The sequence below is a fragment of the Macrosteles quadrilineatus genome, unplaced genomic scaffold (assembly GCF_028750875.1).
Source record: "Macrosteles quadrilineatus isolate MER2022 unplaced genomic scaffold, UCM_ALF_1.0 Scaffold_17__1_contigs__length_3442018, whole genome shotgun sequence".
Lineage (NCBI taxonomy): Eukaryota > Metazoa > Arthropoda > Insecta > Hemiptera > Cicadellidae > Macrosteles > Macrosteles quadrilineatus.
In genome coordinates this window covers 1,341,879-1,369,126 of record NW_026542610.1, presented here as the reverse complement: position 1 = coordinate 1,369,126, position 27,248 = coordinate 1,341,879, and the positions used below count along the sequence as shown (strand labels likewise).

The window sequence follows — 27,248 nt, the reverse complement described above, 5'->3', positions numbered from 1 at the left end:
GTCAGCAAAGTAATTGTGAATAAAAAGGTTGTCAAAATATTCAAGACATTGACTTGTTTAAATGAAATCACTTCTGACATTGATGCATGTAGATTGTGATGTCACCAATATGACATGAAATTGAATTATCACTTTCACAAGAAATAAGTAATAGCATTTACAGTAAGTAACATCTTATGAATAAACAACCAAAACAAACAAAGAAAATGGGAGAATAATTATAAGACAAAGACATGTCTTTTGAAGGTTTATTAATCACATAAAAATCCATTTGTCACAGCATTAAAATATGAATATTTAAGAACAAGGTACTTAGTATCTTTATTGTTTATGTTCTTAAAATTAAAGATACATAATATCATAATTTCTTCCATTTATCTAGAAGGTAATTTTATTTAGACACACCTGAGATTAAACAACAACAAAATAATAGGAAGTAACTGTTGATTCTTGCCTAATAATATGAAAGAAAAAATTACTTCTTGTTAATTGAAGGAATTACTTATTAACTCTAAATAGATAAATTAATTGCTAACTTAGCTTGATCATTTACACTATTCCTAGTTTAGAATCCAATTACTTTAGGAGAAAACAAACCTACAATCTTTAAAATTAGACAAATATTGAATTATGAGTTTATACCTCATGTACCTCACAACCTCATGCACATTTCTAACTAGTACAGTACCTTATGAGCTAATTTACTCAACAAACATGAACTAAAATAGCAGCTTTTCGGTGCTCTCACTAAAGCCTAATTAAAAACAAACTTGTAATTAAAACTAACTTATATGCAATGCATAAATGGGCAACTGATACGCTTAACACAAAAACATACATCTTAAAAAAAATCAAACACAGTCTTGGGCTTATTATTTAAAGATTTTGGCACGAAGGAAAAAGCTGGTCCACTGGAGTTCGAAGGATTTTCATTTTCACAATAAGCAGCTGAAACAAAACAATTTTATTACATTTTTAAATTTGTATAATATTTTTTCAAACATCCTCTTGTATTATAAGCGTTAAGCTACAAACTCCATTTAATATTTTTTACATTGTTTAGAGATTTGAATATTTTACTTGCTAAAATTTTGTAAAATTGAACCCAAGTCTCACACATTTTTGTGATCATATTAGACGAGCTAAATTTATTCAATGGGAGGGTAAACGTTACTATGGCACAAGGTGATCCGATGGAAGTTATGTGTAGATCTATATTCTAGCGTGAGTTGAGAGAAAATAATAAATTTATCTGATTATACAGTGGAGTTTTTGCGATGCAACATTCTTGAACATTGTTTTGACAGGGAAAAACAAACTGAGTTACACCTCACATAAATTGTCAATTTATGTAATGGTCTTTCAAGAAATATTCCAGTGAGTAGGCCTAATATTAATTCTCAACCAATAAGTCCAAACTTTAAATGTTTGTGGCGTTTAAGGTTTTAGGTATTATAAAAATGAGTGGGTCTAAATTCATTCAAATTATAAAAAAAATACTTATATCTTTTGAGTTTCCTCACAAAACAATTACATACTAGTGTACATGTTGCTCGAATTCGAGCAATTGCAAAGTATTACCGGAATTATTATTATTTCCAAACGAATAACAGTCATATTTACAATGTGTTTAAAAGAGTCAACTCAAAGATTACCGGTGTGTAACTCAGATCATGTTTATCTTCGTTATTGGTAAACCTAAAGCAATCCGGCCGGGATTCTCCTTCTTATAATGCCTCGTTGTACAGGCAACACAGGTCCATGATAGAGGTAATTGAGAACGAAAAGTCGTTTTAGGGTAGTGTTAAAGGGCGCATTTGTAACCTAATAGTTGAGTTTGTCCAGGGTCAGGTGCTGACTGTGATTAAGCCTATTACCATAGATTAAAAGAAGTACTCCTTTTATCTTTCTGATATTATAAATCTGAAAGTTTGTGAGTTTGTGTGTATGTTTGTGTGTGTGTTGCTCAATCACGCATAAACTACTGGACGGATTGGGCTGAAATTTGGCATGCTGATAGCTCACATTCCCGATTAACATTAAAGCATATTCTTGTCTCAAAAACCCTTTCGGGCTCCGCCCCAGTGGCTCTGTAGTTCCCCAAGTTAATCTTATGATTTTTAATATTTAAAAGGAATTAATGAATCTTAACATCTGTCTCAATTAAACAAGTTGGTTCTGTTCTATGATGTTCAACAGCATAAAAGTTACAAGGATTACCAACAGGGTGCAGCACTATTAATTTTTTTTTTTTATTTATTACAACAGCTAATTTCCAACCAAAAGGTGAGTGAGCATAGCGAACGAACTTCAACCTTGAGGCGAGTTAGCGTAGCGAACGAGCTAACCTGAAGGCAAGTGAGCGCAGCGAACGAGCTCCAACCTAAAGGTGAGTGAGCGTAGCGAACGAACTTCAACCAGGACGTGAATGAGCCATGCGAATACTTATGAAGTTAAACGGGGCGAAGCCCGCGGGTACAGCTAGTCAATCATATAAATATCAAGTATTGATATAAGTATATTGATATAAGTACTCCTTTTATCTATGCTATTACACAGCACACTGTTCTGTAGCTGCGGTCGTTATCACAATTATGCCTCTGTCAATGCTTCGTTGTCGTCATGTCGGAGGCATTAAAAAAACAACAAATAAACAAATTATAGCTACACAAAACAACGATGAATGCACAAATTTAAATTACAATCATGCTAACACGACCTGTCGTAGTGACACAAAACAACGATAAATACACACAAATTTAAGATACAACCATGCTAATTCGATCAGTCTTGGGGGTTATGTTTACACAAACTCAATTAATAAATAAATGTACTCAATGCGTTTCATTGAATTGAAATAGTATATTTCGTACCTAGGGCCGAAAATAAGGTTTTGCCGGCTCGAGATAGTTTTTAAGTTCAGAACGAAGTCGAGAACTTAACCCTCCAAGTGTCCATAGTTTAGGCCGTTTTAGACCGTCTCAGATCCGTTTTAATAAAACCTTGCAAATGCGCCAAAAATAGGTGGACATTAACACCTATTTTTGGCGCATTTGCAAGGTTTTATTAAAACGGATCTGAGAAGCTTAAAACAATGTTAATTCTAATGTTCTATATACCATTTTGTTTGGAAAATCATGGGCTTCAATATCATACATAAAACATAAGGAATATTTGTTTCAAAAATTTTTTTTAGGTAAAAAAAAAATTATTTTGGAAAAATTGAAAAAAAAATAAGTTTGCGCTCAATGAAATTGTATAAATTATAGGCCTATAAATATTTGAAAATAGCCACTTTATTCTAAATTTTATGAAGATTACAAATATATAATAATATAAGGAAGTAGATTTGCAAATAAATAAGTTATGGACAAAAAACAGATTTCAGTAAATAGCGTTTAGCTAAGAATGCATAGCCTAACCATAGCTAGGAATCTGGCTGATAATTTACATCAATATCACTACCTACTTCTTCAGGATCATCAACCAGCACTTCAAAACCACTTAAATCTTCTTATAATGCACCATGTATATCACTACTTTTGATTTTTAACACTAAAACAATGATAAACATAATAAAACACATCAGTCATCGGTCCAAGGGTAACCTAGCTGTGTACAAATACACGCACGTCAGCTGTCTGCTACAATTACGATCGGCTAGGAGAACATACAGCGCTGAGACAGACCTCTGGAGAAAGCTTAGAATATAACGGAAAGAACGATACCTAACTCGATCCAGTTCAATCCGATTCAGTCAGTCATAGAGCCTTCGCCGTAAACGATGTCTGCGTGTCGAAAAATCGACAAGTAACACTACACAAAGTGTGCTGCTTGTCGAATTTTCGTCAAGTAACACTGGGAGGGTTAAATCGATCGAGAGCTGCAAAACCATTTTGGTCCGTGGTACGAACGCTATTTTTCACCACACTACACACTATTACCCTATTCACCACTATAATAATGCACACTGATAGGCCTTGTCAACAAAACTACAACTTTAAGGTTATGTGAAGAAATAATTTGAGGAATCAACAAAGATAAAAAAAGTTAAATAGTTGCTAGGCAACGGTGACAAAAACACAATTCTATGGATTTTGATTGTGTATTTAAAATGCATGTTTTAAGTAAGCGGACCCACAAAAACATTCAGGAAGCTACCGGAAAAATGCAGCTAGATTTCTTAAGTTTAACCATGTGGTGCCACGACAATGGTCTAGCTATAAATGGAGATAAATCAAAGTTGATGCACATACATTCGCCGTCATACAAATGCTCAGAAATAAATGTGAAATCCCATTGTCATGACTGCTTAAACAATAAACAATTTGAAAATGCTGCATGTGCTACCATTACAGAATTTAGTGAATTATAAATATTTAGGTATAACAATTGACCACAATATGAAATGGGATTTACAAATTAAGACAGTAACAAACAGGCTACGAGTTTGTGCAGCAAAATTTTTCTATTTAAAAGATTTTTTACCATTAGCAACAATGAAAATCATATATTCAGGAATTTGTGAGTCAGTGATTAGATATGGCTTAAGATCATGGGGATCAGCATCACCCACAGCCATAAATCAAATAAAAACTGTGCAAAATAGAATCATAAAAACTATGACTAAGCTTGACTCTACTGTTTTGTCAGAAAACCCTCTGCTCGGATATAGGATAGTTGAGGTATTACCAGTGGATGTATTATTTGAGTATATAATTTTACTTGATTACTATTTCTCAAATGAATTTAAAGTAAAAAATGACCATAGATACAATTCACGTAAACAGTTTTATATTGTTCCTAAGACCACAAACAAATTTTCATAAAGAAGTTTAAAATTTCTAGTTCCAACGTTTTTTAATAGATTGCCCACTGAAATAGAAAATAAAACTAGTATTAGAGTCTTGAAATCTAGGCTTAAGCATTGTTATCTCAATGAATCCTTTTAAACATTGTTTATTACATTACTTACTTATTATATTATTGTTAAAGTTAAAATCATTTAATGCACGTTATTTATTTTAGTATTGTCATCTCAAGGAATCCATTAAAACTGGTTTAATATTGTTGTTATTAAAAATTATTTAACTATTTATTTAGTTATGTGTATTGTTATAACAATTATTTAATTATATTATTGTTAAAGTTGAGAAGTATTTAATGCATGTTATTTATTGTTATATATTTTATTTATTTAAGATAATTGTTTCAAGTTGTTTTTCAAGCAAGCTAGTCTTATATAGAAAGGTAGAGAATTGCAAGATTTTTGTAATTTTTCAAATAAATAAAAAAATAAAAAGACAGCAGATTTTGCGGCACTGGCATGTAAAAACCTGCTCGGTCCCCAAATTACGATGACAGCTGGCATGGCCAGCAAAACGTAACTTTCAGCCACCAATTAACGTATGTAATACAGCCATAAACATCATAGTGTGGTGAAAAATAAATGGGGTAGCGGATTTTTATCCCCCTGGAATTTTACCCCCTGGGCAAACGTGACGTCACAAACCAGGGGGTAAAATTCCAGCCGCGAACTGTTGAGTTTTGCGACATCAGCTCGATAAATTAAACGCGAAATTAAACATATATTTTTACGGTTGTGAATTTAACACATTAAATTATAAAAACCTAGAATGCACGGCCCGGATTTTTACCCCCGGAATTTTACCCCCCGGATTTTAACCCCCAGAATTTTACCCCCTGGCCAGATATATAAATTAGTGGGAATGATTATTAATTATCTTCATTGAGTTGTTATTTAATAGTAAACATTTTATTATTAAGTAGCCTATCTTTAATTTATTTGCAACATTAACTAATTGAACAGGTTTTTATTTTTAATTTTGAGATTCGAGTATCAGGATTCGATCTTTAAAGCCAACTGTTGGTTAGTATGGTCAAAATAAAACAGCGAATTCTGTTTACTTGGTTGAGATTACAAAATAAATAAATAAATAAAGATAGGCTACTAAATAATGAAATGTTTACAATTCATTAATAACATAAATAAGAAATCAATCATTCAATTTCGAAAATGGGCCAGGGGGTAAAATTCCGGGGGGTAAAAATCCGGGGGTAAAATTCTGGGGGTAAAAATCCGGGGGTAAAAATCCGGCCCGTACATCTTCAGTTGTCTAAACGTAAGTTATATGGACGGGGGGTAAAATTCCGGTTTTTATCGCCAATCTAATTAATCACGCTCTGACTATTTTCATTAGACTTCCAAATCCGCGGGGATAATTCCAGGGGGATAGAATTCCGGCGACCCAAATAAATAACAGCAATTAAATTATACAGCTGATCAAAATGTAAACAATTATGTTCTTCATAAGGATAACACGGGAACTTTCAAAACCACTGGGGCAGAGCCCAAGGGATTTTTTCAAAAATGTAAGGCCAGTTTGCAAATCTACGCGACACGCTCTTTTCAATGAGACGTCAATGGATAAAATCGGTTAAGAAATGGCGGAGGAGTTCAACCGACAAAGTTTCATGTAGCGTATTAATTATATAGATTCCAGAGACAGTACACATGTACGCATACTGAATAATTATTATGTTGTTAATGACAATGAGCTTTGGTGACATTTAATGGCATATCCAAAAGAAGTAACTTTGATCCCAAATTGAAACTTTGATCTACTGTATGTTAATTCCAAGAAATTTATTTGTGTGATGGTAAATAAATGTTAGGTAAACCACAGTTAGTCGTAAATATCTTTCTCCTGCAATTTTGAGATGTAGGATTTTGCATGTTTTGAGTGACAGTGATGTTTAAACCATTACCTGTGTTAGCTGGGGGTGGGGATTGTATAGCTGCCATCATGTCATTGCTGTCATAAGCACCCTCAATCATTGGAGGGGAGAACGGCTCCAATGGACCAGGCTGGTAGTCATTCACTGGAAAATGTCACATTAATTAATAACAAGTTCCAAATAAGTTTAACATCCTTTAATTATAACCTAATGAGATAATCAATAGTGGATATTTTTTTTTATGAAAAAGTGCACTCATAAAATGACCACTAATTTACTGAAATAATTATTGCCACTATGTAGCCTTTCATAACCAAATTATTAATATACCTTAACTTTTATAAATAATATTTCTCACCTGAACTCCTCTTATCATTTGCAAATCTGCCTAATCTGAACAGAACCTCGTTAAAAAATACTTACCACGTAATCCTGCTCATATTGATTTGACCTCTAATTGCAGTCAAACTGCAATGCATCACAATACATCATGTCTTGATGTAGACACTCAAGACTAATTAGGCTATATGCTACAAATGTGTAAAGTTGTACAAAGTATGGTTGGTAAAAGATATGCCTTTCTAGAATGTGTGACAATGCTTTAAAACTTAAAAGCTACAATGTACATAGATATACCTGGGCCATCAGGAGGTGTATTAAGACTGGGAGAGCCAATGAAGTAATGAGAACGTACAATGTTTTCCTGTCAAAATAAACACCAGAGTAATGAATAAACAAGTATAAAACACTGGAGGAATAAATTAACAAACTCTATCTTCTACGAAACATTGGTTAACACGTTCGATGCGGTACATCAAATGGCAGGCGTAGCTCCAGTGCGGCGCAACCCGCAGCGTGATTGGCTTTCAAATTTTGGTCTGATGAATAGCAAATAACGTTTGGTGATGTCCTGCTTTACGACGAGAGTTGACGTAGTTCGCTAAAACCCCCACAGATAGCAGCACTGCTTGGATCGTATCCGGTCCCATTGTATTGCCAATTGGAGGGAGAAAGACGGGACAACAAGTTGATTTTTAAGCTTGCCACTCGCCAGACGGGAATTTTATAGGGAAATTTACTACCAACCTACACCACAACAAAAAGCAAGTCACACACTACAAGCTAACGTGCATTAGATCCGCCTTCCAAAAACAAAGATATACAAAAGGCAGTGCCGAGCGTTCCCGATTGAGTCTGGACACACCCTACGGGCGCCGAGCACCGTACCCAATCGGGAACGGGCCGCACACCCAACGTGTTAGTAGAATAGTTTAAATGTAGTTTGGCAGTATCAGTTGGAGTTGGCCTACCCTGATTCATCCCTGTAACTTACTCTGATGCAACCCCCTCATGTTATTTGAGTGATTAATTGCAGCCATTTTCCAAGACAAGAGGGAACTATGGGAAGAATGTCTGATTGCCTTTAGGCTGTGTAAGTCTCAATATGGCGCCAGTGCTGGCGATAACGGGGGCCTGTGTGCCTTGACCGGGATTTTCGGGAAAGGTTACCGGGACCAGGGTCCGTGGTGGGCTCTGCCAAAAGGGTCCCCTATCACAACAATATGTATAGGTATGATGATTAACATATGTTTTTTATGACAAAATTATGGTAAAACCAGTAAGAGCGCTAGGACAAGTTGTTTACAACAGCTACACTAACAGTACTTGACCAAGCAATAGAAATTCTCTTCTAACCTAAGTAAAAAGTAGTCATCAGTCATGCGGGTTGCATCAACTGTCCTTGTGGCCTATGTGAAGGCGCTATGATAGATCCGTATTTAGAACGAAAGTAGCCCCCGACAGGTCACACCAGACAAAACCCTCTATTCTGATTCAACTGAATGAACTTGACCATTTTTTAACGATCAAATTGGCAATCGAACAGAGGAGGCTAGGACACTAGGTAATAAATAATTCCATTCTTTCATTGATACTATTAGGAGGCTGCACACCAGATTGTTTGCTTTGAGTCGGATAACAAATTTTAGCTATGGGTCTTGGGCCAAAATCAGGTCGGTTCGAAATCTGTTTGCTTTGGAAACAGTTTAATTGCAATATAGTGGAAGATGATGTTTTTGTTTCCATGACCGTGCGAGATACTCAAGATTTTGCCGCTATCGCAGAAGACGATGATGGCGTTTCTTTTTCCGCCGGAGATATATTTAGGATTTTGCCACGATTGTGGAAAAGAAGATGTTTCCGTTACTGCGGGAGTCATTATGGATTGGACCGCGATCGCGGTAGATGATAATGATGATGTCCTAGGTTTGGTTGCAATCACGGTTTTGCCGCTATCATGGAAGACGATGATGAAGCCTCGGGAGATGTCATAATTGCAAGTTTGGGTGGAAATCTGTGATTATGTTTTTTAAAATTATTGGGAGGGGGGCCAGGTGAACAAACTTGTGGGGGGCCCCGAGTGTACTTATTTGACAAATATTGTTAGCCACTGTATTTGTATCGCTACCATACATGTGTATTTGACAGTATCTCACTTGTCAGATATAAGAGGTTCTTTGGTCAGTCTTCTAAACATACCTCAGAGGGTGGTTTGTGACTGTTGACGCTGTTTTCTGCAGAATATTCTTGTGTAGGATACGGTCCTGCTTGAGCCATCAAACGTTGGTAAGCCATCTTTGTAGTCTCATCAATTGGAGAAATGAAATCTGTAAAATGTTTGACATACAAACTCACATAACAATACTATTTTAACTGAAGAAATAAATAAAGTTATATTATAACAATTCATTTTTTCCAGATTTGATCATTTGTTTTTAGTCCAGCATCTATAGGGGGTTGAGTATGCACTGCAAGTGTAACGCATTTTGACTTTTGATTGCTGTTGGGGGCATTGGAGATGACCAAAACCGATGTAGTTTTCCTCCCAGCAGGTGCACACCTCAATGTCGGATTACTAAAGGTGCCTGACCATTGGCTGCAGGATCAGTGGGCTTTTATTGTATAGACTATATCACACTCAGATGATTCATTTAACTATTATTTTTAAATAAATGACTGACCACTGCTGGTGCATAAAAAGGAGTTTTCAGGGCTTTCTTCAGTACAATATTTGAACTTACAAGCCAAGCTATAGTTAGGCCTACCTGAACCTCCAGACAAGTTGAATTCAATAGGAGAGCAAGTCTGTGAGATGTTCCCCTGAGACAATGGCTGGCTGTTGGAGTTTGTCTCCACTGGAATCAAATCGGGAGCTGGTGAACCTGGTTCCAACAATACTATCCAACAAACAAAATAACTGACGTTCAGCAATCGTCTCCGTGTATCACAAAATCAATCAGAAAATCAAGTTGGATAAATGAACTAAAACCATGTTGAACCACTGAAAACCACTGAACCAAATAGCTAAATCACTGCAATTTAACCTTGGCGACCTTTAAGCCTTGCATTTGTCTGTCCACATAGACTAACTGCCCGTGCGTGGAATCTATCCAGCAAAGCAAGGGGTGAGCCGGTACAGTACGAAGGTGAACTGTACTGATAAAATGTTTGTCACAGTTACCAGGCTCCAAACCCATGACATCGTTGTCTTGGGTCCGAAGTCTGTGACGCTACCAACTGAGCCACCGACTCACCTATACTCCGCGCCAAAGCTGGTGGCTGCTGAGGGATTAGGACCGCCAGGTAGGACTACATAGTTCGGACCTGCTCACCGACCTGGCCGTCCTAATCCCTCAGCCGCCACCAGCTTTGGCGCGGAGTATAAATGATATGAATTCATATCCATATCATTCTGTGGCCAATTAAAAATCCCTGATTCATGGATACATCGTCATAAAAACATATTATTCATTGGAAATTTTGTCCTTTCATGGTTAATTACATTTTCCATTCTTTTCTCCCATTAGTTAGCAAGGTATTGTAATGTGTTTAAGTTGAATATATTTGTTTCATTGATGTCTAGTATAAGATTGGAGGTTTATAGACTGATATAAAATGTGTGTACCTTGTATATTATTTGATGAGAAACATTTGATGAGAATGACATTTTAAGTATGACTGTGATGACAAAGCAAAATTGGTTGAGGAGGTTTAGAAAGCAATATGTCAGTTACTGATTATATTGAGTTCTCTAATGTTAAGTTAGCTGAGAGGGTTTAAAACATAAGAAGGATAGGTTAGTACTTACTTGGAAAATTTTCTATCGGTTTATCTTGTTCATCACGTTTCGCCTGACTGTTTTGATACATAACCTCATTGAAATTTCCCTGTTGATGGTTTTGAGAAATCACTGGAGCTTTGACAAGAGTTGCCTTTCCATCTTCTTGTGTGTCCTGAGTATGTCCAGAGTTACTCTTTTGACTCATTCCACCTTTCATGGACAATATATTCATCAAATTTTGGCTCAAAGCCTTTGAAGCAGGAGTTTTATTCAGCTTATTCATGTTGTCCCCAGTGGGCAATGTCTGTGACTTTGAAGAACTAATAACCATCTTTGAATTTGTATTTTCCTTATTTTCTCTATCCAACCATTCATCCCTCTTAACCGCAGGAGGGTTATCAACTTTAACATAAGATTTGGTCACACTTGGTTCACAGACTTTGGTACTATGAGGAGTAGAAACAATTGATTTTTTAACCGGAGGCCTGTCTTCTTTGTTCACCTCTTTGTCATCATTACTTCCACTATTTCGTTTTACACCGACATTCAACGCAGGTTTCTTTTGCAATCCTGGGACGTTTCTCAGCAAATTCATCAGCTTCATTGAGGATGTCATGTTTCTGTGTAGTTGAGGTTCATCTCTTGGCTTTTGGGGGGTGCTTGTCACAGTTGATGAGCCAACAGAAGTGGTAGGCACTATTTTTTCAACCCGAGTGGACGTTTTAGCTGATGTCCCTAGTAATTCGCTCCAGCTAAATAAACTTCTTCCAGGCAACGTATCAGCTTCTTGTTGAGGTGGGGACATGACCTATAAAGTAAACATTTTTTCCTAAAATAAACTTCAAGTGGAGTCCTTATAAAAATATAGTTGGTTACATTTCTCAAACCAAACAAACTGAATTATTTGTAATTAATTTTTTGTGTTCAATCGTTTGTAAAAATGCAATAGAAATTTTAAGCAACATTTTAGGGATAATGGTTGGAAAATTATTATAAGTTAGTGTGTTCATATGTAATTACAGTAGACTCCCTCTTATCCGGACTCCTTGGGACCGAGGCCAGTCCGGATAACAGTTTTTCCGTTTAAACCGACGTCCCCAAAAACTCGTTAAAACGGACCATTTAAATGCATACTGTATATTAGCGAATAATGATTATTACGTATTATACACTTGATCACTGGTCTCAAATCTTTCCCACAAGAACAGTGGTTTCAGTACCGTCCACTTCCTGCTGATCTAGTACGGATGAACCGATGTGCTGATAAAAATTGTCTGGTTAAAGAGATGTCATTTCTGCCGAGTGTAGTCCGGTTAAACCGATGTCCAGTTAAAAGGTGTCCGGATAAGAGGGGGTCTACTGTAGATTAATATGCTATAAGCTTGATATAATTAGTATTAGATATGTGCAGATGTTCAATTTAGGTATGACTGATTTAGGTGTCACATTACAAAATGAGATACCATGACAGTAGGACTTAGGACAGTAGGACGTGGTGCATTGACATAATTTAAGTCATGCAGTAAATTTAGTATATAATTTTTATACTTGACAAGATTTATAGATCAACAGTCTTTTGATGGAATATATTTACAAGGGAGTATTTGTTAATTGGAATAAACACTTGAAAAAATAAATAATATGTACATACTGGGTTGACATTATTTTTTATAAAATATTGATTCTTTAACTGAATATGTATGTGGTTTATGATCATAGTTTTAAAACATTGGCTTGTGGACTTCTTCCCACTTAGCTACCCCATGGACTTACTATAAGGTGTCCACTTACTTTAACCATGGACTGCAGAGACTACTTCGCTAGTTCTACCATTCTACTACCAGTATTTACCTGCAAGCCTAATCCAGAGACTGTAAATTTGACAACCTCGGGAAGTTTTTGAACCTAAAACAAGAAACATATTTTAGTACCATAATATTAATAATATACAGGGTGGTTTGAAACTCTCTCCAAAAACTGTGTGGAGATATGTTCCTTAGGTCAAAACAAAAAAATAATACCATATAAACATAATGTCCTATCTCCCTTCGTTTTCCGCCTGTCAGCGTGTATGTACTTTTTACATAACTTCCCATAACTTTAGAACCACTTGAGATACCAACTTTAAACTTGTTATGTGTATGATGACTAATAGGTACTATCTTTTTGTAAAGCATCAAGTTTCTGCTTTGTATAATTTCCAAATGGCGGCCATTTTTATTTTACAAAGCTTAATAAATAAAAGCCATAGGATTTATAATAAAGTTGCAAACCACAGAAAGGATGGAAATTTAACTCACATTACAGAAATGTACAATTTATATAGGGTCATAACACAAATAACGGAGGAAATGTAATTTTTCTGAAGTTAAAACTAATAATTTGGGCAAATGCTTCTAATTAGCTGGTATTACCTTTTTACAAATTAAATTTTCTTTGTTATTTGTTTTATGACCCTATGTAATAGTACAATTCTGTAAAGTGATTAAATTTCCATCCTCTTTGTAATTTGTAACTACAAACTTGATGCTTTACAAAAGGATAGGTCCTATTAGTCATCATACATGCACGTTTGAAGTTGGTAACTCAAATGGTTTCAAAGTTATGGGAAGCTATGTAAAAAGTACATACACACTGACAGAGACGGAAAACGAAGCGAGATAAGACATATGTTTATCTGAAAATTTTTGTTTTTTTTTACCTAAGGAACATACCCACTGAGTTTCGGGAGAGAGTTTTGAAGCACCCTGTATTAAGATAATATTAATATTAATTATAAAGATTGCAATACAAGAATGTTTTAGACAGAGATCTCAGTCACGAGCAAGGTCGACATAGAATTCATTCAACAATAATTGTCCTTGCCTAATATTTACCTCTTACTTTTGATGAGCTATTGATGCTTAAACCCAATCTAAAATATTTAACTTGGTGGTTATAGCCTATTCTTTTGGTATCCAAACAAAAACAATCATTAAACAATATGCATCTTATGGGCCTAATTATTCGTAATCTCAACTCATTCGAACCAATACCAAATAAACACTATTATTTTCAAAATATTTTGAAGTTCTATCAACCTTTTAATTTATTTTAACTTACCACTCGCTGTTCTTTTCCTTGAGTAGAACCTGAAACATTTTTAGATATAAAATAGTAGTTTATGAGCAAACTAAATTGAATCTATAAAAAAGAGGCAATTTAAATTTAAAAGCATGAATTGCAGGTAACCAAGAATGTTTAAACCAAGATCTTCATCCCCATTTCAGGTTGACCACAGAACTCCAGGAAAAAATCTCAGACAATTTTACCAGTGTTTTCGTCAGCAAAACCGGGTTTTCCCAATGGTGATACCCAGTCGTAAAGTGTACCGGTACCTATTACTAGGTCTGCAGGTCCCCTATATATTCAAGTCAAGTCAGACCAATGAACGATTGGCCCAATGTGTTAAATTTCAGGCTGAAAACATCTACCGTGCCTAATTTTAGTCAAGTTGAGTGTATTAACAGTCACATTTTCCCTGTGCTAATGGAGTTCTGTGAGCAAATAAAGTTTGTGCCTGGGTGTTAGACCCTTCGTCTTATGTCAATGTTACAACAAAATGGCACAAAAATTTGGGTTTCTTGGTAAAAAATAATAATTCACACATAATTCCTGGATTTCCCGCAATTTTAGTTCTATGACTACCCTGAATTTGAAATTATACTGAAGCGATGAATTTCTACATGAATTACCATTGAATTAAAACTGAAAAATTGTTATTACAATGAACAAATATTTTGGGCAAAGTTCATTTATTGCTAATACTGCATTGTATAATAATCTGCAAAATGATAGAAATAATAATTATCATATATTGATCTATAAAAATTACAAAAAACCTATGTCTCACTTGTTTGTGGTGTTGCTACCTGACGCGTTGTTGTCTTTCCTGACTCCAGATCAGCCATACGAGTTTTCAGTTTTCTGAAAATGTGAAACAATTGTACACACTTAGCCTGTGCACTAACAAAAGGCCAATATGCAATGGGAGAGTTAAAATTCATTGAGAAAAATATGTTTAAATTCAAATTCTCTTGCTATAATGAAATGTTGAATCCAAATTACTAGAACATAAGCTAAACATGTATGTGACTAGCTAAATAATGCATTAAACAACAATGGTAAGCTTTTATGGGACAGAAGACTTGGAAGGAATTTACAACAAAGAAAATACATGCTGGAGAAATAGTATTTTTTAAATAACTACTAAAAGTGAAACAAGGTGGTATAGAGTTGGGAATGGAGGGATCAGACAAGTGGTACAGTAGACAAGTAATACTTGGATAATTTGAACATGTGAGATGAGAGCTCAGATATGATGATGACGAGATGGAGACGGAGAGGGAGACGAATGAGATAGATGAGGAGAAAGAGGAATGAGGTGTCAGGTAGTAGAGGAAGAGGATCTGTGATGGGAGAAGACAGGAATGTCAAGACCTGGGAATGACCAGAATAGAAGAGTTTTGTACATTTGTGTAGCAACTATTTTTACCAAATATAATTTGGGTGGTAGGCCTACTTTGATTAAATTAAATCACTTCAACAAATTTTATTCATACATGCATATAGTAGTTCCTGTATTGATGTGATAATATCAATATTTGATAATACTGTATTGATAATATTGATTTTAACCTGAGAGTTGCTAAAGATTAATTATCTGACCATAGTAAAGCTTTAAACACAAGTATACAGTTATAATTAAGTGCTATTTTTCTCACTGCCCAAAGTGGATTGTAAGTGTTTGCTTGTCAACTGAACTGTCATTTAATTTAAATGTTATTGTACATACAGCATTTTATCCATCAACTCCTTCTGCTCTGCCATGAGCTGTTGGTAAACTTTGTACGTCTCGGCAAGTTGAACCACACTAAGCTGAAATCTCCTCTCTGAAAAGTGTAAACACAGATCAGTGTAATGCTGAACAACATGACACCAAATGAAGCTAAATGTTATCTTTCATTGGCAACTTAAATTGTATAGAATTGTATAATACTCAAGCACAAAAAATGTATCTCAAACAGGTTCCCCACAAGTTTTCCAAATTTCAATAACCTACACCCTCAGTTTAACGCCATTTAAATAATCTAGATGAATCAATTCAATTAAATTCTTTAACACATTGACACATACTTATACTCCCTGGTAAGTCATAGACCAGGGCTAATATATATGAGCACCCTTTTGGATCGTCTAGAGGGTAGACATTTAGGGAAGAAATTTAGATCAGTTCACAAAGCTATAATTACGACCAGTTGTAAACAGCTCTATGACAGCAATTAAATACAGCTTTACAGGGTAATTTAGAACAGTATAAGTGGCGTGTTTCATGAACCATATAGACTGCAACAAAGAAATAAGTTCATCATGAATGGATTTTAAAATCCTAACCAATGTCCATGATGAAACGTCTTTTGATAGCCTTACTTAGTCTTGGAAGTGATAAGACTGAAAATTGTACTACCCGTATTTAAAATCTTTTCATCCCAAGGTTATTAGTCACATGTACCTGCTATTTCTCGTTTCAATTGTTTCTTCCTCATGTATTCGGTTGTATCTACTTCTGCTTGTTTCAAAACTATTTCAACTTTCTTAATCTCCACCTCTACCTCTCGTCGTTTCTTTGCCAGAGGAAAGTTTTCATACTTTTCCTAGAAAATAAACTCTCATAATACAAAAACTATTATAGTCCCACTATTAAATACATATTTGATCATACTACTACTAATTTTCAATATTTTTTGTTATACTATCTCACAATAGTGGTTTAAATAGGCTACCTGATTCTGGCAATCCAATTGTTGTTTCCACAAATAGTTTTGACCTGCTAAGAGGTCATCATCAGGTGCGTACAAGGATGATTACTTCACATGAAGGTCGTCAGGATGAAAAAGTGTATGTTTATGTGTCAAAAACTTTTAATCCTGACGACCTTCATGTGAAGTAATCATCCTTTACGTACCTGATGATGACCTCTTAGCTGGTCGAAACTAGTTGTAGAATACAGAAATTGGATTGCCAGAATCAGGTATTTAAACCACTATTATTAGTTATTCTTCGCAATCCAGAGGCTACTGATACAGTAGAACTCCGATTATCCGAATCAATAGGGACCAGACCCCATTCGGATAATCGGAGTTTTACCGGAATTCCGGGAATTTTAAAGATAAATCCTAATTTTCGGTACTAAGGGAATAACTTTTAATTAATAATAAATGAAATCAGAACATTTTTACAGTTTACAATGCTCTTAGTACAAGTGTTCTATACATGTTATTAAGTTAATAGTTTAGCCAGTGTGTAATTTTGGTGTTCCATCAAAGTCCAAAATTACACACTGGCTAAATGTGTTTAATAACAATTCTTTGATATTTTGCAAAACTTATTACTATAGCTTTAAGTTTTTAAAATTGTTGAAGTAAGCGATTCGGATAATCGGAGATTCGGTTAATTGGAGTTCGGATAATTGGAGTTCTACTGTACACATTATATTATTTCAACTAAAATGTTGTCTTAGAACAGTCCAAATATTTAAATATTAATGTTTCTTTAAAAATTAGATATCTGTGAGCTCCAAAGTTATATTTTTAATAAACATACCCAATTACAAAAACGGTCCACATGTGTCTTAACCAATACACTGACCTGCAAGCAAAGCCTCCTCAAATTCAATCACTGTCACGGTAGAAACTCAAGAAACCTTGCTTTTCACTCCCCAAGCCAACAATGGATATTTTCTATGTCTTAACCATTTTTCTGCATAAACATCTGTTAACTAACAACAGTAATCACCAGGGACTAACCCCCTCCCTATAGAAACTTAACCACAGAACAAGATTCATTTCTGGCAGAAGTGTCAAACTGTCTGTCAGTAAACAATGATAATTTATGCTAAGACAACAACTAAACAAATTTTGATTTTGGCCTTATGTTATGGTTATGTGTGACCTGATGTATGTAAAATCTCAGAGCATTCTAAGTTTTATTTTATTTTTTTAAGTGGTCTACAGCTAGTTTTTACATAACTCATTTAATAAAGTATGTATGATTATCTTTTGGGCTCTGAAAATTTGTTTGGATTTTTTATGCAATCCCCAAAGTCAAATTCCATACCTGAGGAGACATTCAACATAGGAGTTCAAATTCAAAGGAGAAACATAGTGTAGGAGAAATTCAAAACTTAATATACGTAATAGACACAGTAATAACGTACTGAATAAGATAGACAAGTCCACCTTAATCTTAACAGATTTTAGACACTCAACTGAACTGTTTTTTTTTTTTTTTTTTTTTTGTTATAACAGGGAAAATAAACACAATCCATTGTAATGGTAGCTATTCAGCGAGTACTGCACTCAATTTAGCACATACCTTATACAACTTCCATGTATCATGAGCGTCTTTAATGCCAGCATCAAATTCACTCTTCATCCTTTTGGTTTCTTCTTTTTCCTTAGATAGATTGTTAGTTAGGTGACACAGAGTGAATTCTAGTGTCGAGCGAGACTGGTGTTCGCTGTAAAAATAAATTCATTTGAGGAACAACGCTCAAAACTCAGCAAGCGTACAAAAGGTACCTATCTTAAACTTAAAGTATTTAGTATTACTGTCCTTAAAAAAAATGTCAGTCAGAAAAACCAGGAGGCACAAATAATCTGCTAAACGCTGTCAGCAGAGCTGAGTGTACAAATGGGTGTCGATTGACGACTTTTAATGAGCACAAAGTAGTTTCAAATCCAAAACCCAAGTAAAATGTTTACGAGATAGAATCGAGTGTGAAAACCGATATAGGCCTACATAATTATTTTCTTTTAATTTGAATAAATTCTTGACTAATAAAATAACTGACTTTCCAAACATTTTCAAGAATTAAAGCAAAGTGTGATCACCTCCTGCAATTGCTGGACCATCATTACGATCATTTGGGGGTTTGTTATATAATTGCTGGATTTTCATCCTGAAAATGTATTTTGATTTTTTTAAACGCCCTAGAAAACAGATATGTAGTTTTATTGTACAATCTCAAAATGCTACAATTAAAATGTACATTTTTTGTTCCAACTTACTTTTCAATGTTCCTCACGATTGTATTTTTATGGTCATTGACTTCTTCAATCTCCTTCTTAAAACGCTTTTCTTCATCACTAGCTCTTTTTAATTCTTCATCTTGCCTTATCCTTCCATTTATTACCACTAAAAAATTATAATTATTATTACAAATTAATTTGAAAAAAAATATCAAGGAAATGTTTATTGGGTTGGCACCTCTGACAACAACGTAAATAAAATCCTGTGGCTCAGAAGAAAACTGCCTGGTACTTTGGGCCTTACCCACAAAATGTTGTAGAGAACCCTTTCAATCCCTCAAGATCTTAACAGATGAAACAGCATATTTTAGTTTACAAAATCTATTCTGTTATTTTTGTTTACTTCTTGAACTTGAGACTTACATAATCAATAATACTAGTGTACATGTTGCTCGAATTCGAGCAATTCTAAAGCATTACAGGAGTTATTTCAAAAAGAATAACAGTCATATTTACAATGAGTTTAAAAGAGTCAACTCAAAGATCACCGGTGTGTAACTCAAACTATGTTTATCTTCGTTATTGATAAACCTAAAGCATTCCGGCCGGTTTTCTCCTTCTCAAAATGCCTCGCTGTACAGGCAACACAGGTCATTGATAGAGGGTCAATTGAGAACGAAAAGTCGTTTTGGGGTAGTATTAGGGCCGGCACATTTTTAACCTAATAGTTGAGATTGTCCAGTGTCAGGTGCTGACTTTTTCAAGCCTATTACGCGCCACCGTTCTGTAGCTGCGGTCGTTATCACTATTGCGCCTCCTGTCTATGTTTCGTTGTCGTCACGTCGGAGGCATTTAAAAGAAAAAAAAATACAAATAAACAAATTATAGCTACAAAAAACAACGATAAATGCACAAATTTAAGTAACAATCATGCTAACACGATCCGTCATAGCGACACAAAACAACGATAAATACACAAATTTAAGATACAACCATACTAACACAATCCGTCTTGGGGGTTATGTTTACACAAACTCAAATAGTAAATAAATGTACTCAATGCGTTTCATAGGATTGAAAAATAAATAACAGCAATTAAATTATACAGCTGATCAAAATGTAAACAATTATGTTCTTCATAAGGATAACATGGGAACTTTAACAGCCACTGGGGCAAAGCCCAAGGGACTTTTTCAAAAAAGTAAGGCCAGTTTGCAAATCTACGCGACACGCTCTTTCCAATGAGACATCAACGGATAAAATCGGTTAAGAAATGGCCGAGGAGTTCGACCGACAAAGTTTCATGTAGCGTATTAGTTATAGATTATTTGATATGATTGATTGTGTCAAACACTTCTTATTCTGTTTTGATGGAATTTCAAAAGTTTCGCTACTTTTGACTTCATTCTGCCATACTTTCTACTGCTGCAAGCATTTGACTTGTATTTATTTGTCATGACACCAGTGGCCGTGACTATACAACACAAACTGTTTTGGCCACGGTTTCACTTTTGAGTAGTGTGGTTTCTTTGGAATTATTTTGAATTATTGCGTGTTTCAAATCAGCCTGCTCTCTGATTAAAACTTGAAAAAACGGAATGTATCAAAATGCATGGGAAAACTTCAAAATATCAAGAGATTCTCTAGAAACTGAGCTTTTATTTTAAATTATCGAAAGTTTTTTTTATCGAAAAATTGAATTACCAAGATAAGACTGTGTATAGGCCTAACCGTTATAAAGTTACGAATTAACATTTTTTTGCTGCACATAATTAGCCTATTTTTATATTTATAATCATGTGAATTAGAAATTAAAATAAACAGGGATGTTTTAGTATATTTGTAGCCTTTTATTCCAACGTTAAGGTATTTTGTATCATCCTACCTGTTTATTAAAATAGGTTGGCGAAAAATGAATATTTAGCTAACTTACTAAAAGGGAAAGGAGCTGTACGTATAAAAGTACTTACGTTTGATTTTCTGTTTTTTCTGGATGATTCTGCATTTCCTTTCAGTAAGAGCTTTTTCAAGCTCCAAGTAAACGTTTTCTTTTTCGGCCTCTTCGTCAAATGGCTGAGACTGACCAAACATATCTTCTTCTCTCAATGAATCTTGAAAATAAATGGCACAACAATAAAACAAATTTTAAAAGAAACTAAATTTGTATAAATTGTACTTTTAGCCTTGATTTGTTTCCTCACCAAGCTTAATCACGATATTTGCCAGTAATAATAACAATAGCCCAGGGGCGGACTGGCCCGCCGGCCCACCGCCGGTGGGCCGATACGCCTTCTCAACATTCCAATATTTGCGCCCTCGTTAAAGGAAAAATTCATAAAAAATTTTAAAAAATGAGACGAGATGTGTTTTTAGAAAGCAAGAGGAAAAACTTAGAGTAAAAGTTTCAGCAGTGAATAGCAAAACATAAAGTCGGGTGTGAGACCTGAATAGACACTGTCGACAAACGAGAGCAAATCAGCTCTTCTCTCTCGTACGTGTAGGCCTACTCCGAGTGGAAGGCACTTTACTCTGTGGTCTGAGGTACTTAAAAACAGCTGTCCTCTTCCCGCGTCATTTTACGCCGAACCCGAAAAAAAACTGCACTGCGACTGCATCCGACATCGGTCGGTGTCACGATGTCGTCTGTGGTAAACAACTAGTGAAGATAATTTAATATTATACATATTTGTTATAATATTTAATTATTGCTCACACTATAACTATTTCACTTTAAGTCACATTTAATTTTTATCAATGTCAACTCAACTCTCTTGTAAAATGGCGTTTGCCGTGCATGTAATAAATAAATAAAGAGTGTGAGCTGCCAATTAAAATGTGTCTCTCTTTAGCGAGTGTCTGATTTGTGTCTCTGTGTCGAAAGATTCAATTTATTTTTATATTATTTACCGTACCTACACAGGAAACATGAACGAAAGCAGTATTGTAGAATCACTACTTTTACAAAATTTAAATTAGATTTAGTGACAGTGTATTTGTTAACTTAACCATTACACAGTAAAGATTAAACAGTAAACATTATTTTAATACCGTATGTGGCTACCGCCTATTAATTAATTATTTCAATATGCACTATGGCACTAATTTGGTCAACTTTCCTATTTTACTTACAGATAGCCAGCTCAAAATACCTTTGTAGTTCTCTCTAGGCTATTTCGTTTGTAGAAATAGGTTAGGTAGGCCTACTTTAGGGTTACAGTTTTGACTTAATGTAATGCTAAAAAAGTTTAAGTCAATAAATTGGTTTTGTTCACAGTGAAAGCATATTGTTTGTGTTAAAATAAGTTCATAGAAATCTAAAATATATAACTTCTGTTATTTACAGTGCCAAAAAATACAACAGTTGCAAGTTCAGGTTGTAAACAGGAAGCAAATGATTTATATTGTATGCATGCAGCCAAGTCATGCAAGGGAAAATAAAGAAAATACACAACACAAATATAATACGAAAGAACCTAAGAAAATCATTTGTATTTTTATTTTTGTTAGGATATTTACTGTCAGAATAGCACCAAGTCGTGTGGGTAAATAGTCTAAATTTTGTAAACCAAACATTGACCAATAGTGTCAGTTATTAGATTTCTGATTTTCCACTGTTAATGCCTCTAGATTGCCTAAAAATGCGAGTTTACAGGTATAATTTTTAAAAAATTTCCCGGAGGAGGACCCCCGGACCCCCCTCTGTACAGGGGGGTATTCCATACCCCTCAGACCCCCCGGTTGGCGCCTTCGGGCTGGTCAAGGTTTACGCCCTAATAGAGTACCCAGTCCGCCCCTGCAATAGCCTATTATTTATTAATATTAATTAATAAAAACTTGATTTTAATATTTAGGTACCGGTACCCCAAACTAAGATAAGAAATTAACTGGAATCAAACTGAATGAACGAAGACAAAACCAAAATAATATAGACACATAAACACACAGTAACAAGAAAGCCAAAACACAAAAATGTAATAAGTTACCATAAAATACAATCATAAATAAATACAGAAATAAAGTCAAACCAGATGAAAACCAGAATATACGCTATAAGTGGCAGAAGTCATAGATAGAAATGAAGTAAAACTGAATGCATAAAAGAAGAAAGATAAAACCCCACAAGGGGAGCACACATCAAGGGGCAATACTTTTTTTGGGCCTCTGCTATTCGTACTAAGTAGCCCTAGCACACATACTATATATGTAGCTAAGTACTAGGTACTCTCATTCACTGTAAGTACCACATGTACACTGACACAGAAAACATGCTACTGTACTATAACCCAGAATGCTAACCGCATAGTAAAAAGCGTTAAGTACTCGGAGAGAGCTTTGCCTCTCAATTCATAGGCAGCGCCACCAGCGTTGCTATGCTGGTGCCATTCAAATTCATATAACTTACATAACCTTTAACTTTAGTTTATATAGCCTATCCATCTGATATTTCAACCGATATTTTGATATACCTAACTCATCGTAGGCGTAAGTTAACTTTAGGTTCTCTAGGTTACGGAACTGAATCCCAGTAATTAAAGTTAATGATCCTGTTCTTAATCAGTTATAACTTTGTCTAGAAACTAACTTAAGCTTTCTCCTGATCAAGTGTAACTTAACTTAGGCCTACTTTATTTCTATGTTCAGTTAACTTAAACTTATAACTAATTTAGGCCTAACTTAGGCTCAGTGGCGGCGATAAGAGCCCACGGGCCCTTGTTAGGTTGTTAGATAATTTATATCGATCGGTCAAGTAATAGTGTTAGTTTAGCTGTTGTAAACTAAATACTTGAACTATAGGTTTGAACAAATTTTCATAAAAAAAACATGTTTTAATTCTCATATAAATATTGTTATGATAGGGGACCCGTGTAGCTGAGCCTGTCACACAATCCCGGGCCCGTGTGCCGGTAAAATTTGCCGAAAATCCCGGTCAAGGCTCACGGGCCCCCCGCACCTATCGCTGCCACTGCTTAGGCTAGGCCTAATTTATTCGCTCTCTTCACCCTACATTCCACGGAGTGTAACTTAATCACTGTGAGCCTATAGGCCCATTAAAAAGGTAAGTTTACTTGGTTGGGATGAACGTAAGTTAGGCCTCTAACGTGTTTAAGTTCTTATCCTATATTAACATGGGCCTAGGTTAATATACTCAGACAAACTGTCTAAAAAGGTGAAGACTAAGTTTAGGATCTTGGCAGTAAAACATTAAGTTAGGTATTAGGTAAGCTATGTTTATAAAACAAATAAGTTAAGTCTAAGTCTTGCAAACGGAAGCCTACCTACAAATTCCTAACTTAGGCCTTTAGAAAAGCCAATATTCTTGAATGCAGACCTATGATAAGGCCTAAGTTAAGTTATAAGTTATGACTCCATGATAAGTAAGTAAGGCCTACAAGTCTCTACGATAAGTTAAATAACTTACGTTTACTTTTACGAGGCCTAACTTAGGCCCTAAGACTAATCTGGAATATATTAAGTAAGATGCACTTAACTTTACGTCCTACACTCATTCTAATGAAAATATTGATTAACTTATTCAATTGTTTTATTTGACATATTGTTTGGTTAGTTAGGTTAGGTTAACCTAACCTGACTAACCAAACAATATATCGAATAACTTAATCGATATAAGTTATCGATCTATATTTTTATTCAAATGAGTGTAGGACGTAAAGTAAGGCTGCACTTTACTTTAGGTCCTACACTCATTCGAATAAAAAATATCGATCGATATATCGATTAGTTTCATTCGATACATCGTTTGGTTAGTTACCTAACCTAATCTAACCAACCAAACGATATATCGAATGAAACAATCGAATAATCGATATTTTCATTCGAATGAGTGTAGGACCTAAAGTAAAGTGCAGCCGTGCAGCCATATATTACAAGAGCATTCTAAGGTTAAGGGTTTGAACTCTCAACTTGATCTTAAACAAATCCAGTTTTGTTTTGTAGGCCTACAAATAGGCTAACTTAAAATGCTCTAAAAGTTAGGTTCAGCTTTAAAAAAAATTCAAATCATACAAGCACTAACTTAAATTCACATACTGTAATTCTGTTCATAAATGATATTCCAAACAAAAGCGCACGAAAGTGAGTGAACATAAAACTGGGCTAAGCCTTCCTAATCCTAGGTATAACCATAGCCTACTTTACTTTTATTCTAAAATGGCGACTATTATTTCTAAGATGAAGATTTAACTTATTTTACAGAAATTAACTAGGGTAATTGAAGGGATGAAGAGTATTTTAAACTTACTCATGATTAAACGTACACCTAAATCACACCTATGTTAAACTTTTAGGACTTGTAACAACAACCACAAACAGCATAAACAAATTCTAGGACCGAACCGAAATGGAAAATGGAATGCTTCAAGCTTCAATGCGATTAATGCGAATGCGAATGCGAATGCGAATGAATTGAATTATTGAGTTTCCGGAATCCGGAAGTGCAAAACTAAGGATGTATCATACAGTTGGTATGGAATAAGTTACAGCATTAGCTAACTTAGTGCGTAGATTAAATATTAATATAAACCTACAGACTGATTCAGATACTTTAAGCTGTGGAATATTAACAATCGTGTATATATTGTCTTTGAATATAAAAAATTCAATAATGATTTATTAAATAAATAAATATATTATACCTCTCATCTAATTGCACCTACAATATTTAATCCTGTTAAAAGCTCATGTTTCTTGCTTGTTGCGTTTAAGCGCTAGTATTGTATGCATGATTTTCTCTTTTTAAATTTTCACGACTTGTTGCAATTGACTTTTTGGTTATAATACCCCCGCCGCAGCAAACCTGCAGACTAAGCGAATTTCCACTAACCTGATTGGATTTACACTAAAATACCTCCATAAAAATAGCACATTTATTTCCTATTTAAATAGAATTAGTTTAACGAGTACTTAGGTTTGCTGCAACAGGGAGGGTAAAAAAGATTTTTTTTATAAAATGATAATAGTTTAGTAAGAAATAAAAGTATTTTCCAAATTCGATCAAAATATGTTTATAAACAAGCAAACTACAACAGTTGACTTATTCTCCATAAGAATAACATGGGAATTTCAAAATTACAATTTTTTTTGAATTTTCTCCGTAACAATTAGGCGCATAATAACGCTTCAATATACTAAATTATTTGTTTTCTTAAGCTCTACAAAATGGTTTGAAAAGAAATTGTGAAATTTCGTGTTTTAGGGTCAAAAATGGGAAAAACCTATTTTTACCCCATAAAACCCCCCATAAACCCCCGTTCCCATAGTCCGATCATGCTGGTTCGCGAACTCATTCAAGTTTATCCCGCCTTACACCTTCAAACCAAATTTTATCAAAATCGGACAAAAATTACTCAAGTTATCGTGCGGATGGACACACATATATATATATATATATATAGATATAAAAATTTGAACGAATGGTGTTTTTGGCCTCTGGGGACATCAAAATGAAAAAGTAAATCGGTCCCGGGCTTAGGTCTTACCATGAGACCTACGGTAATAGCTACTTCCCTATAGGGAAATTCGCTAAAACAAGAGTGCAGGTTACTGTTTTGTTTATTATAAATAGTTTGATTTGGTACTTTTGAAACGGTTTGAACACTAAACCAAACAAAACTCCTTTTGGACGGAGCTAACCTGAAATCTACGGATTATTATCCCTCTAGAGAGCAACGAAGCGAATGAGCTCCCAATGATTCGAATTTCGCATATTTTAAAATCTGATGGGAGATGGGGCAAAATGTACAGAGAAGGCAGACTTTGCTCAATACTTTGAGGATGTATTCAACCCAAATGGAGGAAACAACTAGGCAGAGATACTTGAATATTTTGGTTGGACGCTCAACTACAACTTGACATCCCATTGAAGACGTTCAAACCATCGGAAATGAAATCAATCATTATTAGCGATCTTCATTCTGACGAGGCTCTTTGCCCTATTTGCCCTCCTGGTTACAACCTACTGGCAATATACTCAAAGAGTTGTCACGAATGGAATATTATTGGCTGTTATTCGATACAATTTTAAGACTGGAGCATGTACCATCTAATTTCAAGAGAGCACAATTGATTTTTTGATAGTCATCCCGAAACATGGGAAGCCATCACTTGACCAGGTAAGCTCATACCAAGTACCGACCGAAGTTTTTTTACCTGTAATGTCCAAGGCGGTATTTGAAACACGTATTCTGAAAAGAATACAAGCGCTGATTGGCAATCACGATGTAATCCTGTGCATCAGTTTGGATTCAGACGGAAACACAATCATATATAGAACAGATGAGGTT

At 34.9% G+C, this 27,248-nt stretch overlaps 1 protein-coding gene across 3 annotated transcripts; it reads right to left on the bottom strand.

The window, feature by feature from the left end:
• Positions 1 to 534: 534 nt before the first annotated feature.
• On the bottom strand, positions 535 to 25,307 carry LOC129005174 (uncharacterized). Of its 3 annotated transcripts, none has more exons than XM_054433996.1 (15): positions 25,208 to 25,307; positions 20,919 to 21,059; positions 18,988 to 19,114; positions 18,293 to 18,437; positions 16,431 to 16,572; positions 15,714 to 15,810; positions 14,772 to 14,845; positions 13,982 to 14,010; positions 12,731 to 12,784; positions 10,907 to 11,687; positions 9,864 to 9,995; positions 9,298 to 9,425; positions 7,396 to 7,462; positions 6,790 to 6,903; positions 535 to 948 (listed from the first exon to the last, which is right to left on the bottom strand). In XM_054433996.1, exons 1-15 carry the CDS (start codon positions 25,209 to 25,211, stop codon positions 842 to 844), a joined length of 2,142 nt encoding a protein of 713 aa, XP_054289971.1. In that variant the 5' UTR covers positions 25,212 to 25,307; the 3' UTR covers positions 535 to 841. The 3 variants fall into 3 exon arrangements, with proteins under 3 accessions (XP_054289971.1, XP_054289972.1, XP_054289973.1); XM_054433997.1 differs by having other exon boundaries at positions 9,864 to 9,980; XM_054433998.1 differs by having other exon boundaries at positions 9,864 to 9,953.
• Positions 25,308 to 27,248: the final 1,941 nt, after the last annotated feature.

Bases quoted from the DNA above. Each gene is read 5' to 3' on its own strand.
- LOC129005174 (XM_054433996.1), bottom strand. The intron at 16,573-18,292 runs GTATGTGCTAAA...TTTATTTTCTAG, and splicing joins ATACATGGAAGTTGTATAAG to GAAAAGTATGAAAACTTTCC. The intron at 12,785-13,981 runs GTAAGTTAAAAT...TTCTTGTTTTAG, and splicing joins AAGGAAAAGAACAGCGAGTG to GTTCAAAAACTTCCCGAGGT.